We start from the raw sequence: 17,156 nt of genomic DNA on the forward strand, positions 1-17,156 counted from the left end.
AGACAATTTTCAGACAAAGAAATTAAAACCATTTCTAATAATATGAAAAAAAAATGCTGTAAATCACCACTGATCAAATGAAAATTAAGACAACTTTGAGATACCACTAAACACCTCTCAGATTGGCTAAGATGACAGGAAACGATAGTGAGAAATGTTGGAGCAGATGTGGGAAAACTGGAACACTAATGCTTTGTTGGTGGAGTTGTGAACTGATCCAATCATTCTGGAAAGCAATTTGGACCTATGCCTAAAGTGATGTCAAAATGTTCATCCCATTTTGATCCAGCAGAGTCTCTATTAGGCCTGTATCCCAAACACCCACATGTTCAAAAATGTTTGTAGCAGCCCCTTTTGTAGTAGCAAGGAACTGGAAACTGAATAGATGCCCATCAGCTGGAGAATCACTGAATAAATTATGGTATATGAATATTATAGGAATACTATTGTTCTATAATAAATCACCAGCAGGATGATTTCAGAGGGGCTTGGAGAGACTTACATGAACTGCTGATGAGTGGAATGAGTAGAACCAAGAGCACATTGTACATGGCAACAACAAGATTATATGAAGATCAATTCTGATAGAAGCTCTTTTCAACAATGAGATGATTCAGGCCAATGCTAATAGATTTGTGATGGAGAGAGCCATTTGCATCCAGAAAGAGAATTATGGGGACTGAATGTGGATCATGACAGAGTATTTCCATCTTTTTGGTTATTGTTTGCTTTTTGCTTTCGTTCTCATTTTTCCTTTTTAATCTAATTTTTCTTGTGCAGCATGATAATTGTGGAAATATGTACAGAATAATTGCATATGTTTAACATATACGGGATGACTTGCCATCTGGGGAAGGTGGAGGGAAAGGAGGGAAAAAATTTGGAACGTGAAGTTTTGCAAGGATGAATGTTGAAAACTATCTTTGCATGTATGTTGAAAATAAAAAGCTATTATTTTTTAAAATAAAATAAAAAGGGGGAGGGTAGATAGAAATATAATAAAAGGAGTCTTCTTCATTACATATTAACTATCTATTAGCTATAGTAAGATAACTTTTTCTTGAACTAATTGAATTTTACATCATGGTTGGAATGTTGACTCTGAAAGACAACTTGCTACGTCTAAGAACCTGATCCTTCATTTACGATTTCTTCGGCTTTAGTGAATATCTACAAGATTAACTTACGTTGATAAATACTGAAATAAAGAAACCCAAATCAGGAAAATTACTAGCCTAAAGAAGCAATTTTATAAAAGATATTAATAAAGATTGATCCATGCAATTTTCTTCATGTGTGATATGACATTACTGCTTTATTATCTAGCACAGAACCTTAATAGGAGACACTTAATAAGTGTTCATTGATTAATTGACCATTTGCAATGAAATGACTTGAGTTCATTCTAGCAACAATTATAAATGTGTGCCAACTAGAATAATAAAAGCCTTTGGGTACCCAGGACAAGAAACAGGATAGGCATCAATGGTAAGCAACATGAAAAAGAGCCTCAGATCAACTTCACAATTCATAATGTGAAAAAATTTTTTAAGTAATTTAAAGAAATTCATTTGAACATAAAGGAGAATTTGTAACTATCATGACTTGCTTAATAAATAATAATAGTGAATGTTAGGTATTTTAGCTAACCAGGAACTAAGTGTCTAACTCAATTGTTTTTGCATGAACTTCTTGTACTTTCTAAATTCTAGTGATTTGGAGGCAAAGTCTTATCACCTTCCCTAGGTATAGCTTTGAAACGAAATTATCCATTCGTTTTCCTTTGTGACTACTAGCTCTATCATTCATATTTCACTTAGCCATAGTAAGAGAGTACTTTTTGGAAATAGCAGTTTCTTTTATTGCAATGGTCTAATATGAAAAATGATCCCTAAACCTTAGTCTCACTAGACTAGTATTTTTAATCAAATAATCTACTATATCAGACATTAATCTAACCATAAGTATTTGAACACAAAAAAGGAATTAGCTGCCTACATCCCCAGGAAAGATTAAAGGCATTAAACCTCCTACATTCTTCCCCTTTGGTACTTGTAGCAGTATGTATTTTCAAAAATGATATTTGTAGTAACTATGCCCTATGCCTTGTAACTTTAAGATAGATTTTCCTTTAAAATATAAACCCAAGTATTTAAGTTAAATTTTGTTTTAAAATAATGTGAAATAGGAATAGAACCGTGTATAAGCCTGAGACAAAAAACTTTTAATTATATCTATAATGGAAGGGGACAAGAGATGTGTATAATCTAAGTGATTTATCCTCCGAATGGTTTGGCACAGGTTAATATTCATTTGTATCAGCCAAACAATTACCATCTGGGTAGCAGAGATAGTATGTTGAGAGTCTTTAACAGACATTGGGCAAGGGAGAAGAACTACCATAAATTTAATTTTCCACAGATAATCAACAAAGCATATCATCCACATGCACTTAATTAAGACTTTGTACACCTTTGTACATCAAATTGTACATAAGTTTTTAAATCTTATATGCTTCACTTTCACTTGTTTAATGGTTTCAATTTCAAAGAATATGCTTGGGGAAAAAAAAGTTGCTATTTGCAGTAAAAGTAGGATGTTTGTATTCATTTAATCTATTGATAGGATGCTAGAAAGTGATAAAGATGACTGGGTCAGAATGGAAAAGTCAAATAGGAGGTGTGGGGAGAGGCAATGCAAATTGTACAAACCAAATAAGATTTTTGCAACCTCAGCACTTAGGACAGCTCATTATAAAAAAGCAGTAAAGTACATCCTCTTTCTCCAACTAGGCCATGTTGTAATAAATGCAAATGGTGTACCAGGAGCCCCAAACATTCTTAAATGATGTGATCTATGCAGCACTAAATTATTAAGACAAACAAAAGATATCTACTATAGACCATTATATTAGATATATATTATAGAAGAGTATAAAGGGACTCAGAGTTGTCAATTACACAGTAGCAATTCAATCTGAAGCAAAAAGAAAATTTGACAAATGTGGATAAGAATAAAAGGATAAACGAGAAAGTGAATAGTAATTATGGTAAGATTATAGTCTATTTTGGTGCCAAATGAAATAAGCAGTCAGGAGAACAATTTATTCAATGACTACAATATTATAAGGACAACTCTTTAAGACTTAGGAACTTTGATCAACATACCAACAACCACAATTCTCCCAATAAATATACTGCCCACTTCTCCATAGAAAAATGCTCAGCAGAGCAAAACTTAGATTCTTTTCCTTTTAGGACACTGCTAATGTGGGAAGTTGTTTTTTTTAAGACTATATGTATTTTATAGCTTTGTTTTCCTTGCCTTCTCAATGTATGGTGGAAGGAATTTAGAACTGAAAATAAACTGAGAAAAAAGCAAGAAATGTGTAATAATTATTCAGATTTTCACAGATCCTCTTTTTCAATTATATTTTTTATATGGAATTATTTTGGTATCCATTAAGTTCAGGATACAAAAAAATAATCTTTATTTTAAAATAAAATAATAAAACCTTCTAACAAAAAAAAATCATCTTGGAGAGAAATAAAATGCTATTTTAAAGGTTCATTGTAATCTAAAACTTATATTTTAAGGAATATATCCAAAAAAAAAAAAAAGCTTAAAGAAAGCTACAATTCTCCAAGTGACTAGGTACTTTAAAAAAATCCTTTAAAGCCAGAACATTAAAGACCTAAGAAGTCAATTAATGAACTGGAATTCCCATACCAAAGTTATATAAACATTTGAGATGCATTCTGAACAATCTTTCATGTTTGAAGATCATATCCCGTAAACTTGGTCAAATTTACTCCCTAATATGGCCTTAATTGAGGTTATAGGGACCTTAAAAGAGACACTCCCTTTCTCTTAACAATAGCCCTGGCCTTGCTGAGTCTGAGAATAGATTGAGGTATAGAAATGCTGCTCTCACAGAAAAGTGATTGGAATCTTGAGTTCTTGGGGGAAATTTTTTTACTTTAGTAGAGGATTAAAGCTGCTGGTATTAGAACAGTCATTTTAGTAAAGGTCCAGACTCTTACAAAGGCCCAAAGTATAACTCGTGAAAATCATTTCTTTCCTTAAAGATGTTTAGTTATGAAGGGCCTGATTGCCACGCACAGGCAAGCAACCACAGATAGACTGAGCTGGCCTTCAGCTGAAGAGGAGCACTCCAGGGAGAAAGCCTTTGGCTTATCTTCAGATAAAAGAACATAAGTTACTGAGAATTTTTCTATTCAGACAATCCAGAAACCATTTTTTTTTAAATATGAAGAAGACTTAATTGGAGAATATCTTCTTATGGCACCTGGAGGAGAGCAGGCATTTTAGGAACAGAAGGGAAGCAGAGGTAGAGCGTAACAAAGAGGTCCACACTTCTGAAATTACCTTTCTACAAGCTCACTGCTAGGCCCAGGGAAGAATTCAAGGCATAGGATAAATTAGTGCTCATTTCTCTCTCAGTCCTGCTCCTTACTCTTTGAACTTTTCCACCTTTCCCTAGCTCAGGTAAGTATATGTTGGCTTCCTTCCCCCTTATCTGCCCCCCATATGAAGATAAACTCCTTAAGGAAAAGGACTGTCTTTTTTTCTTATATTTTGTGTTCTACACTATATGTGGCATTCATAATATGAATTTAATAAATATTCTATCTCATTCTATCTATCCATCCATCTATCTATATAAGCATATATAAAATATAATATACATCTGTATTATTTCTGTATCAATATCCATATTTACATAGATATAAGCACTAGTTTTTTCAAAACAGGAAATCTGAGGCAGGGCAGCTAATGAGTATCTGAGCCAGAATTTGAACTTCCGTCTTGTGATTACAAATCCAATTTGATTCTCCATTGGATCAAGGTCATCCCTCTCATTTTAATAAGTAAAGAAAGGCTACTTATAGGCAAAGCTTTCCAGTGACTTAAAATATTACCATTCCATCCAGTCACATTGAACAGAAAAAAGGTATGGTATGGAAATCATATTCTCTGGATATATAAAAATTTACTTAAGCTACTTGCAGAGTGGAATTCTTTACTGAGAAGATTTTCTACCTTGCTATTAATAACATTCAATTTGGTACCTTCAAATTTCCAGAAAAAATGAATCCTGAAGCAACTCTGACCCCAAAGCCATGAATTCAACAAATAGTGGTGTCTTGGGCCCAGATTCATATTGTATGATTATGCATTTTCTCAAACTGAGTAGAGAGAGGAGGTGGGAAGTTGATGAAGTATTAACCCCATCTGTACCATTTGCGTTCCCAAATGTTTTGGCTTGAAAATAATGATTTATTCAACCTAGCTCCTCCAATCATTGGAAAGCACTTTCTTGTAACTGGCTCTGAATCCTGTGACATTTTTATTCTCTAATCCTAAGCTAATGTCCAACTCAAGTGATATTGAAAAATCAAAATAATAATAACTCCTGGTTATACAGAACTTTAAGGTTTATAAGTAGCTTTTCTCTATAACAAACCTGTGAGATGGTTAGCCCAATAAGTATTATTTTCACTTTGCAAATGACTCGATTGAGAATCAGAGATGGTAAGTAAATTTCCCTAAGTCACATTTTATGTAAATGCTAGGATTCAGACTTGATGTTTTACTTCAAGATTCAGACTATACCCATTGCCTCAAAAGAAAGGGATGGTCATATGAGTTTAGTACAACTGAAATTTTTAATTAGTTTGAAAAGAAAAAGCATTCCACTTACTCATCCCACTGTTTATTGTGTTTTCGGTAAAGCAAGGTATCCAAGGCAACAGCATTGACATCCAGAGCTCCTGGGGAAGGCCACTGATTGGTGAGGTGGGTAGTTAACTCTTGTCTTGATCTTAAATCATTATTCTTTAGCACAGTCCTGTGAACATTCAGATGGAGAGTGCTTTTGTTTCCACTGTTCTGAAATGGTAGATGAGCCTACCGACATCAATAGAAGCCCAACAACTCATCTTTTAAACAGGTACGTGAATACACAGCAAAAAAAAATGATAGCTAGCAAGGTGAGGTGGGCAGAAGCTCTTCCCTGAAGTGTGTAAAATTCTGTCCCCAGTGAGTGCTGTACGGCAGTGCTTGTGATACCCTGCACGTTGTCTCCTCAGAGACTTTACTGAAGCATTGTGTTTATTTGGGATTAGAAAGAAAAACCCAAATGGTATTTTTTCCCCCAGTGAAACAATGATGGTGGCATCTTAAAAAGGAGGAAAGGAATAAATATTTTTATTAGACCTACTATGTGTCAGGCATTGTGCTAAGCACTTTACAAATATAATCTCACTTGATCCTCACTATCAAACACCCTTTTAGGGATGTGTTATTATTTTTGCCATTTTATAGTTGAAGAAATTGAAGCAAATAGTGGTTAATTGGTCTGCCCAGGGTCACACAATATTTGAGACTAAATTTGAACTCAGATGTTTCTGAGTCCAGACTCAAGATTCTAACTAACTATCTGCTTAACTGTCTTTAAGAATGTTACAAATGATATCAAAAATTTTAAAAATGATATCTAGGGACACAAATATTAAAAATAGCAACCACATCTGGGCAATTTCCCAGTACCTAAGCTCAATAATAATCTAGGAATAATTTATTAAGTTTTAAAAGAAAAATTCCAAAAATTAAGCAGAAAACCAAAACTAGAGAGGATGGGGGGAGAAGGGACATAGAGAGGAAGAAAATATAAAATCCTAATACGCAGATGACAAAAACTCTTTTTATTAAGGATTACTCCCAGATTTAAACAATATTATCACTGAACCAAAGAAGGAACATAGTAACTCAACTAGAGAACGGTACAACACACAATGGGTGTTCATCTTTTGCTTTTTCGGGGATCTAATTTATCCAGTATTTATGACTCACTGAGAACAATTAGAGCTGCAAATTGTTTTTCCAATAAGTCTTGAAAACTCTACGGATAAACTGATAGTTATCATAAAATCTTACATGATTTGGAGTCATCCAATCCAACCTTTTTAATCTTGCAAATGAAGAGATTATCTGGTATTATCTAATATTAGGGTTGATGAAGTTATGTGAAGGCAGGACTTCCCATTTAGAAGGACTTTATTCAATTATTATTAAAATAATATTCCAGATAGCCTTAACCTTTAATAGAGCAATCTTCATTAGCTATGTAACCTTGGATAATTGACTTAATCTGTTTGCTTTAGTTTCCTCATCTGTAAAATGGATGCAATAATAGCATCTATCCCAGGAGAGCGATTCAAATTTAATAATAATGTAAACTACTAACATAGTATATAAATGTTAGCTGTTCCTTCTGCTGCTGTTACTTCTACTAGTACTATTTTGGTATGTGAGCTAACCAGCTCACAAGTGGACATGAAAGTAATGACAGAGATTGAATTCGATTCAGAAGCTGCCACTGATGCTCATGGGTGAAGCAATTCTTATTATGTTAAGAGGTAGTCTCAAAGATTGGGAGGATATTGAAAGCAATTGATCACACTCATGAAAAATTAGTCCATGTGCTATCGTGGATGTATATGCTGTAGGTGTCCAACTGTTCCTCTAATGACCTGAAATATAAATTGGATTTATCTAACTCTATAATAATTCTAATCCTATTTACATGCTTTTATAGGATTAAAAAATCGGGGAGCCATCATATCAACTGACAAAGATATGTTATCAGTAGCTCACAAAGGTATAATTAGGACCACATCTAGTTGCATTATGGGTAATTTTTAGGGAAAATGATGACACATTAAAATGTTTCCAGAGGAAGGCTGTTAGAATGGAGACAGCACTAGAAGCTATGCTATACAAATATCATTTGAAGAAACTGGAGTTTTATCCCAAAGAAGAAAAGCTTTTGAAGATCAGTTCCTTGAGGGTAGGGACTGGTTTGGTTTCATCTTTAGTGTCACAATGATCAGCACATAGCAGGTCCTTTAGAAATAAATACCAGATGAATTAATAAGCAGTTGTTTTCAAGTATCAAGGGCTGACAAATGGATAAATGTTTGTATTTGTTCTGCTTGGATCCAAAGTCATAATTAAGATTAGTGGGTGAATTTCATATAGACAGATTTTTGCTTTTCATAAGAAAATACTTCCTTTCAATCAGAGATATCCAACATGGACTAGGCTGACGATAGGAAATAGTGAACATTCAAATAGAAGCTAGCAAGCTACAAGATGCTACAGAGTTATCTTCTGTTCAGGTACAAAATACTAGATACCTTTTGAAATCCCTTACAATTCTGAAATTCTTAGATTTTGTGAAAATGTTTTAGAAGGGGAAAAGAGATAGAAAGCATTATGGAATGTAAAATAGATAACTTTGATTATATTAAATTAAAAAGTTTTCACAAAATCAAGACAGTCAAGATTAGAAAGAAAGCAGAAAGCTGCAGAAAAAAGTTTTACAGCAAGTTTCTCTCATAAATATCTCATCTCTCAAATGAATAGAGAACCCAGTCAAATTTATAAGACTAGAATTTTCCAACCGATAAATGGCCAAAGGAAACAAATAGGCAGTTTTGAGATAAAGAAATCAAAACTATGTATAGTCATTTGAAAAAAAACAAGTGCCCTAAATCACTACTGATTAGAGAAATGCAAATGAGTTACCACCTCATACATACAAGATTGGATAATAACACAGAAAAGGAAAATGGCAAATGTTGGAAGGGATATGGGAAAATTGGGACAGCAATGCACTGCTGGTGGAGTTGTGAACTGATCCAACCATTCTGGAGAATAAATTAGAGCTATAGGGCCAGAAAACTGTGCATGCTTTTGACAAAGTAATATGACTATTAGCTTTGTATTTCAAAGAGATTTTTTTTAAAAAGGAAAAAAAGATCTATTTGTACAAAAATATTTAAAGCAGCTCTTTTTGTAATGTCAAAAAATTGGAAATTGAAGGAGTGCCCATCCATTAGGGAATAGCCAAACACATTATTATATATGATTGTAATGAAATACTATTGTGTTATGAGAAGTTATGGGCAAGGAGCTTTTAAAAAAAATCTGAAAAGACTTAGCTTATTAGCTCAAGGCAAAGTGAAGTGAGCAGAACCAGGAGAATAGCATACAACAATATTGTACAATGATCAGCTATTCTCAACATCACAAAGACCCAAGACAATTTATGATGAAAAATGTTATTTAACTCCAGAGAAAGAACTCTTAGAATCTGAATATAGATTGAAGCATACTTTTGCTAAAACTTTATTTTTGGGGGGTGGTTTTTTTTTTTTTTGGTTGGTGTTTTCCTTCACAACATGACTAAGATGGAAATTTGTTTTTGTGTGACTGCACTGTATAACTTTTATTAAATTGCTTGCATTCTCAATGAGGGGGAGAGAAGAAAAGAAGGGAAAGAATTAGGAATTCAAAATTATAAAAAATGAAGGTTAGAAATTGTTTTTATATGTAATTGGAAAAAATAAAATATAAAAGCTAGATTTTTTCATCATAAGCAAATGATTAAATAATTTCATACTGGGAAAATCAGCAAAACAGAAATGTTGATTTTTCACAGAATTACAAAGAAAGTCATCTACTTGCCAATATTTTAAATCCTTATTAAATAATTTCCCAATTAATCTTCTCTAAATACCATTTGAAAATCTTCACATAGTATACTGGAAACTGAGGAGTTAAAATCCAAATTTGAGAATTCTATTATCAAAAAAAAAAAGAATTCTATTATCAGTAACTATGAAAATATATTGCAGAAAGGCAAATTTCTTTCACTTTACATCTTTTTTCAATCCTCATAACATATATGTTCTAGAAATGATAAGACTCAAGATTTCTGTATTATTGTTTTCCCTTTTAATGCTTTTTGCTGTGAAAAGGCAAAACTGTTCATAATCTTCCACTGTCTTCTACCTTCTTTGCAGGAAAAGCATCTCTATATCCTATGCCTTCTTTTGCATGCATCAAAGCTGTATTTGGCATAGACTATTAGTAGAAATGGGCTGAGACTCGGCTACCATCTATAAAAGGCCCTAATGTTTCCACATTTACAATTTGCCTCCTAGGAGATAATGACACAGAAACTTCTGCTTCTGTTACCATGGATCAGTTAAAAGATTATTAAATTAGCTTGTCCTTACTGCTACAATCAACAGTAAAAGTTAGAGCATAACAGACTTTCCCTTTTTTTAGTCACACATTTTCAGAGGAAACTGAGTCTTATCTTTAAATCATGAAACAGATATCAATAAGACATAGGTAGTAGCTTTTCCCAATTATACCCTAAATCAAAATTATTCAATCATTTAATATTGAAAAGGGTATTTAACATATTCTCCTTTTTATATAGAGCCAAGTAACCAAGGTGATATAACGTCAATTTTTTTGTTGCATTAGAATTTGAATTTTTTCCAACAACACATATTTAGTCATCAAAAGATGACTTGCTGATATTTACAATGACACCAAAAAACTGTTGGGGGGAAAAACAAAACTATTTGCTAATAATATTTTAGGAAATGTTCAAGATTGAAGGTCTTCAATCAGAAGCTAAATGACCACTTGGAACCAGAGAATTCCTGAATAGATCCATTCCTTTCTATTGCTAGTTTCCCTCTGAGAATATCTTTCATTTATCTACTCTATCTATGTTGAAAGCACAATTCTTTCCATATTATCTCCCTTATTAGAATTAATTCTTTGAGAGTTAAGTCTATGTTTTTGCCTTTGTTGCATCCCCTGTACTTAGCATTTTGCCTGGAATTGACTGGTAGGGATGTATTAGACAACATTACTTCTGACGTTTTTCCTACATCTGAGATTCTGAAAATCTATGACACTGACATTATTGGTAGAAGGGTACCAAATATTACCACTCGTATCAGTAACTTAAAATTTATAGTTGCTTTATAGTTTGGAAATTGTCTTCTGGAATACTGTCGTGTTTTAAGAAATGATGAGCTGATTGATTTTTTTTTTAAATGGAAAAAGTTGTATGAAATAATAAACAATGGAATTAACAGAACCATGAGAACATTGTATGATAATAGCGATACTATTTAAAGAACTATGAAGGACTAAATCACTCTGAGCATTATAAACATTCCAACCAACTAAAAAGGACCTATGAAGAAAGATGCTATCCATCTCTGGAGAAATAACTGATAAACTGAAATAGTTATAGGACAGTTATATATATGTGTGTGTGTGTGTGTGTGTGTGTGTGTGTGTGTGTGTATGTGTTTATATACACATACACACATCTGTATCTAATGGTGACCTTCTTGATCTAGCATGGGGTGAGGAAGGAGGGGAAAAGTGCACAGCAAAGAACAACAGCAGCAAACTCATAAGGAAAAGCAGGGTAGCTTTGAAAATTATATACAGTATTTATCACATAATTTTTCAAAAAAGTAAATAATGTGGAGATTCATGGTTTCATATTGCATCTTTTGTGTTGTGCTATGTACATGATTTTTTTTTTTGGTCTTTTTGTCTTTAAGTTTAAAAATGAATAAAAATTTTTTAAAGAAAGTAGTATCTATGATTATACATATATAATATCAGATTGTTTGCTACCTTGGGAAGGGAAAGGGGGAGGAAGGAGGGAGAAAAAATTTAAAGCTCAAAATCTTTTTTTTTCCCTGAGGAAATTGGGATAAAGTGACTTGCCCAGAATCACACAACTAGGAATATTAAGTGTCTGAAGCCAGATTTGAACCCAGGTACTTCTGACTTCAGAGCTGGCACTCTATCTACTATGCCATCTAGCTGTCCTTGTGCCATCTAGCCATGCAGCTTATCCTGAGCTCAAAATTTTATAAAAGTGAACATTGAAAATTATCTTTACATGTAATTGGGAAAATATTAAGTAGGGAAAAAAAGAAAAAAAATAAGTCCTGCTTGATTAATTGTACAATAATAATAATAAAGTTCTTAAGTAGGAAAAACAAATATTCTCCTCATAATAGCCCTATCAGATAGGTAGCACCCGTATCACTATTTACTAGTCTCAAGAAGAAAAAAACAACAACTAGTTAGAGATGTTAAGCTACTAGCTAAAGTTAAATGATTACATCAGATGGAGAATTTTAAATCAGGGGTTCTGATGCCAATAGAAACTTTCCATTAATCTACATTGACTCTCGCATGAAGCTCTTTCATGAAAATCAGCTGCCAATCTTCAGTCCTAAGGCTAAGAATCATCACAGAATGTTAAAGTTCTAGAGAAGGGAAAATAATTTTTAAAATCATTTAGCACTTCAGTTATTTTTCTAAAAGATTCTATCTTCTATCTTAAAGAAATCTTTTACTTATTTCCACTTAGAAAATTTGACCCAATTATATTTTTAGTATTTATAGTCCTAAGAATCATACATTTAATTCATTTCTAAAAACTAACTTAACTGTATTTTAAATAGAGTATCTTTTGACAAACAACCCCCAAACTGACTTACTAGTGAGACATTCTTGGTGTTCTTTTTATCAATGAAACTAGAAGTTAGCAGCCAAGCAAACGGTTCTCCTCATAGAAGCAAATAAAGGAGGTGGGACTGTTGGTGTTAATATATGCCCAAAGGCCACAATAAACATAGTTTCATAGGATACTTCATTAGCTAATTTTTTAGTGATTGTGATGAACATAGGCAAAAAAAAACCCACAAAAAAAACAAAAATCCACCATTAATGTTGCTGCAATTTATACCCATTCATTGCAGAGAATGGGGTAGAGAAATTTTATGAAGAATTTGTTAAACTCCTTTGTATTAAAATAAATATGCTTTAATACTGGTTTCAAAGCAAAGGTAGACAAATGGGAGGACTGGAAAATGTTGGAATATATGGCTCAGGAATAAGAAAATAAAAGAAGGAAAACACTATTTAGTAGACTATACATAAGTCTGATGCTTTATAACATGAATCCTTTCTTCATTATGGGAACTGAAGCCTCTCTTTTTCATAAAGGGAGTCAGGAGGCACTGGGCATGGCAAACATCAAACATCAACTCCAAAATATGAAATTGTATATATTTTAAGAGAAAATACAGGACAGATTATAGGTGTGTGAGACATTTAAAAATTAACAGTAGCATATGATTCTACTACAAACTAGTTATAACAAAGATAAAAGTAAATACCAAGTTAGAAAGATGAGTAGAAAAAATGGTGAACAACTAAAAAAAATTCTAACCTGACCTGTTCAAATGGACAATTGATGCTGAAAAGTGAGAAATGGGTAAAGGAACAAATATCAAAAACATACTATTATCTAAGGAAATTTAACCATTATCAAATAATTATCACCAACCAAAAAGACTACAAAAACTTGACCTCATTCAACAAAAACTTGACCTCCCTTTGAAAAGTTACAGATGTTTTTCATGAGGTTTTACAAACACTACAGCTTAATGCAACCAACATAATATCATCTACTATTAGGAGCTTTTGGAGGATCTCTCCATCTGTATGGAACCTCTCTTTATTCTGTTCTCTTGGTTGACTTACTTCTATCACAATGGTAAATATGCATACATGCACATAAGGCAATACTACCATTAATCACAGAGAAGTGTTTCACTTTGTTAAAAATTTGTTTCATAATACAGAATAAAAAAGAAATTGGGAAAGTATAGAGCATTTGAATATTGGAAAAATCAAAATTCAGATCCTATTTAAGCCAAGAGTTGCTAAACTAGATAATGTGGTTAATTCCATCTTTACCACAAATATTCTTAAATTCCACATGATGATAAGGTTTCCCCCTCTCAAAAACTGACTTTAAGTTACATTTGAGATTAGGACCTTAGAAATGGTAGAGAGAAGGAGAATGAAAATGAAGAAAAAATAATATCCCTCTCTGCTTCTTTACTGATCAGATGGTTAACAGCCTATATGTTCTTTGAACAATATCAAGATCATGTATATTAAAACCCTTTGGTACTTGAAATCAGTGCATCTCAGGTCCTTCTTTACCCTTTCATTTTGTTGAAAAATTGGGGCTTTTATAACAGTAGATTCAAAGCCTTTTCCCTCCTGACTTCTTCTTGCTGTTCTCAACAGCTGGGTCGTATTAGAATCTAAATTATGAGCTCAGGCATAATATCCTACTAATTTGAACTAGAGCAACTGCGAAGTTAATGTTGGAGAGTAGAGTGACTGTAAAAGCTTTATAAAAGGTTGGCAGGCAATGCTCAACACCCAGCAATGGAAGTATAACACAGTGATCCCTGCCCCCAAGACAGCTAAGAATAAAAGGGTCATTGAATCAGTTATCTCCACGTCTTTTTTTACTTAAAAAAAATGACCTTCTGAGTATTAGAAAAGAGACAAATATTCCCCTCCTAAAAAATGCAATGGGAACCCTTTAGTGTCTCCTTAAGGTACCAAATATATTATTATTTTTTTAAGTGAGTAATAAAATTTTTCCAGTCATTGTTACCACAGAAATGTTACTTACAAAGTCATGAGTTATACTAACTTTTGAACACTCCCATAAGAGCACTGGACTTGGAATTAGGAAGATTTATCTCCACTAATTCAAATCTGGCCTCACTTAATAGTTGTGTGACCTTAGGCAAGCCACTTAACTGTTTGCCTCAGTTTCCTTATCTCTAAAATGAATTGGAAAAGCAAATGGCAAGTGACTCCAGTATCTTTGCCAATAAAATTCCAAATTGGAGGAACAAAGAGTTGAGCATTACTGAAACAACTCAACAATGACAAATAAAACATTTCACTACTTTCCTTTGAAGGGGATTTTGAAAGGGGTTAGTATAAATAAACCAAGCTGCTCCAAGTTTTCAAATTAGTTGATTAAATCCAACAGTATCTCTTTAATATATATAGACACTAATGATCAATTTAATTGAAATTAAAGAACTAACAAAGGGTTCATGTGTAGGCTTCATTTTAAAATGATAAAAAAAAAATTTTAAGAACCTAAGGTGCAATTTTAATTTCTTTAAAATTTAACAGGATTTTGAAAAACTGGAAAATGATAAAAAAAAAAAAAAACTTGACAGAAAAATATTCAGTAAAATGCAGGGGGGTTCTTTTGTTGTTGTTTTTGCATGCATTTTAAAAGATTTATATTAGCAACATTTATATTAGCAAGAACCATGACATTCCTTGCTACTTCTCTCCTCTTAATGAGTCACTTCCGGCCAGTTAAAAGAAAAAGATGATTCATTTTATAATCAGTAGCACCATTCCATATGCTTCCAATTGCTGCTAAGCATTTGCCTCAAACAGGGGGAGAACTGCTCTGTCACTGAATCTCTCAGCACTTTAAGCAGTCTTACCTTACAAAATCCAAAAAGATAAATAATATTCATGTGATGTTAGCATCCTTTAACAAATACTATAGACAATACTACAAGGAGGTAAAAAAAGTAAACTGAGAATAGCAGCACTGCAAAAAAAAGGCTGTTAGGGGGGTTTATGTCAAAAAATATTCATAACAGCATTTGTGTGGGTGTGGGGTAGCAAAATATAATAAAGTGGATGAACTTCAATAGAGAATACATTTTGACATAGGTCGATGACATAATATTATGCCATAAGAACAGATTAATATGAAAAATTTGGAAAAAATAAGATTTGTATAATCTAAATCAGAAAGAAACAAAGAGGACAATACTCACAATAAGCATGATAATATAAAAGAAAATAATTCTTAAAACATCAGTACTCAAATCAACACAATGACTAATTTTGACTAGAGGAGTGAAGAGAAGACATACCTCCTTCCTCTCATTAAACAGGTATAGAACTAGAAATGACAAAAGGGGCACATTTTATTAAATATGGTCAATAGGTCAGTTTGTTTTCTTTAATTATATTTCTTTGTTTAGTGAGAATTTCAAATGACAGAGAAGTTATTAGGGTAAAGTGAAAAAAAAAGTGGGCCAATAATAATATGCTGAATTTATCAACTGATGTTAATAAAAATTTATCAGCTGACATTAATGAACGGAGCAATCATGACTTTTCCCTACTAGCTAAATTGTCTCTATAATACATGAGTGAGTTGATCAATTTCACATAATTTTCTTCCCAAAGGAAGAAGATAAAGATTACTAAGACAGATTTGGATATTAGCCTGTATTTGAATATTAAAAAAAAGACAGAGATTTTTAAAGGGCATCTGAATCTCAGTTTCCTCATTGGTAAAATGAGGAGGGTTGGACTAGATGGTCACTAAGGCCTCTTCCAGCTGGAGTTCTAAAATCCTATTACACTATAGTTGTCCCAAATTTCTTATCTTATGGAATAGTCCTTATCTTAATGTATATTGGGGGGGAAGCACTGACCTTGAATTTAGGACATTTGGTTTGAGTCCCAGCTCTCCCACTCACCATGTGACCAAAAGTATCTCTGACCCTCAGTTTCCTCATCTGTAAAATGAAGACAGTACTTGCAATACCCACCCTTCCAAGGTGATGAGAAAAGCATCTTGTTTATTTTAAGCTTCTATAGATACATGAGGTATCATTGTTACTAGATCAGGTTCTAACAGTTGTCAATCATTTGGAATCTGGAATCCTTTTCTCATGAAACAATGTTATAAACGTAGATTGTCCCTAAAATAAGTCTACCAAAGCATAATGAGCTCCCATTTAATGAAATGATAACGATCTTGGGGGCTCATTTTTATACTGTCACTTCAAGGTCTTATGGCTTCTTCAATGTGGGTCTTCCCTCCAATGATATAATGGCCAATCCTTCTATCTTTAGATTTTAGCCAATGGCCTTCATGAGTTGCTGTGACTAAGAAATGTTATCCCTGGTGGTGATCATTCTGGTAACATGAATCTCCAAACTTACCCTGTTCTTTGAATGACATATGCACAGTACAATGAGGAAACCACACTCAAAGTCATTCCTATTTTGCTAGGACCTGTCAGATTGTGTCCTCTTGTCAAGATCCCAAGTTCACCATCTGAGACAATGAAACATCTGAATATAACCTTAGTGAAAGGTTATAACCCTAAATGGAACTCAAATACTCAACATCCGCAATAAAAGACACCAGACAAAAATATTATCACATTTTTTCCCCTACTATAAGAATCTAGAAACAAGAAGGGAAGGAAGAGGGAGACTAAAAATTATAAATATTTGAGAAAAGCTGCCTATGGTAAAATTAGCTGTCCTCTGCATGGTGAGGAATAGAGGTCAAAGAGAGA

At 33.1% G+C, this 17,156-nt stretch overlaps 1 protein-coding gene across 4 annotated transcripts in view; it reads right to left on the reverse strand.

Annotated features, from left to right (window-relative positions):
• The window catches only part of RUNDC3B (RUN domain containing 3B), a 116,870-nt gene that overhangs the window by 12,416 nt on the left and 87,298 nt on the right, over positions 1–17,156 (reverse strand). For 2 of the 4 annotated variants that reach the window (XM_052000922.1, XM_052000923.1), the window contains one exon: positions 5,726–5,872. The exons of the other annotated variants lie outside the window; for them this stretch is intronic. In XM_052000922.1, the coding sequence (XP_051856882.1) occupies positions 5,726–5,872 (147 nt within the window). The remainder of the gene's footprint in view (positions 1–5,725; positions 5,873–17,156) is intronic. 4 annotated transcript variants of the gene reach the window in all.

This window comes from Antechinus flavipes, chromosome 5, assembly GCF_016432865.1.
Source record: "Antechinus flavipes isolate AdamAnt ecotype Samford, QLD, Australia chromosome 5, AdamAnt_v2, whole genome shotgun sequence".
Lineage (NCBI taxonomy): Eukaryota > Metazoa > Chordata > Mammalia > Dasyuromorphia > Dasyuridae > Antechinus > Antechinus flavipes.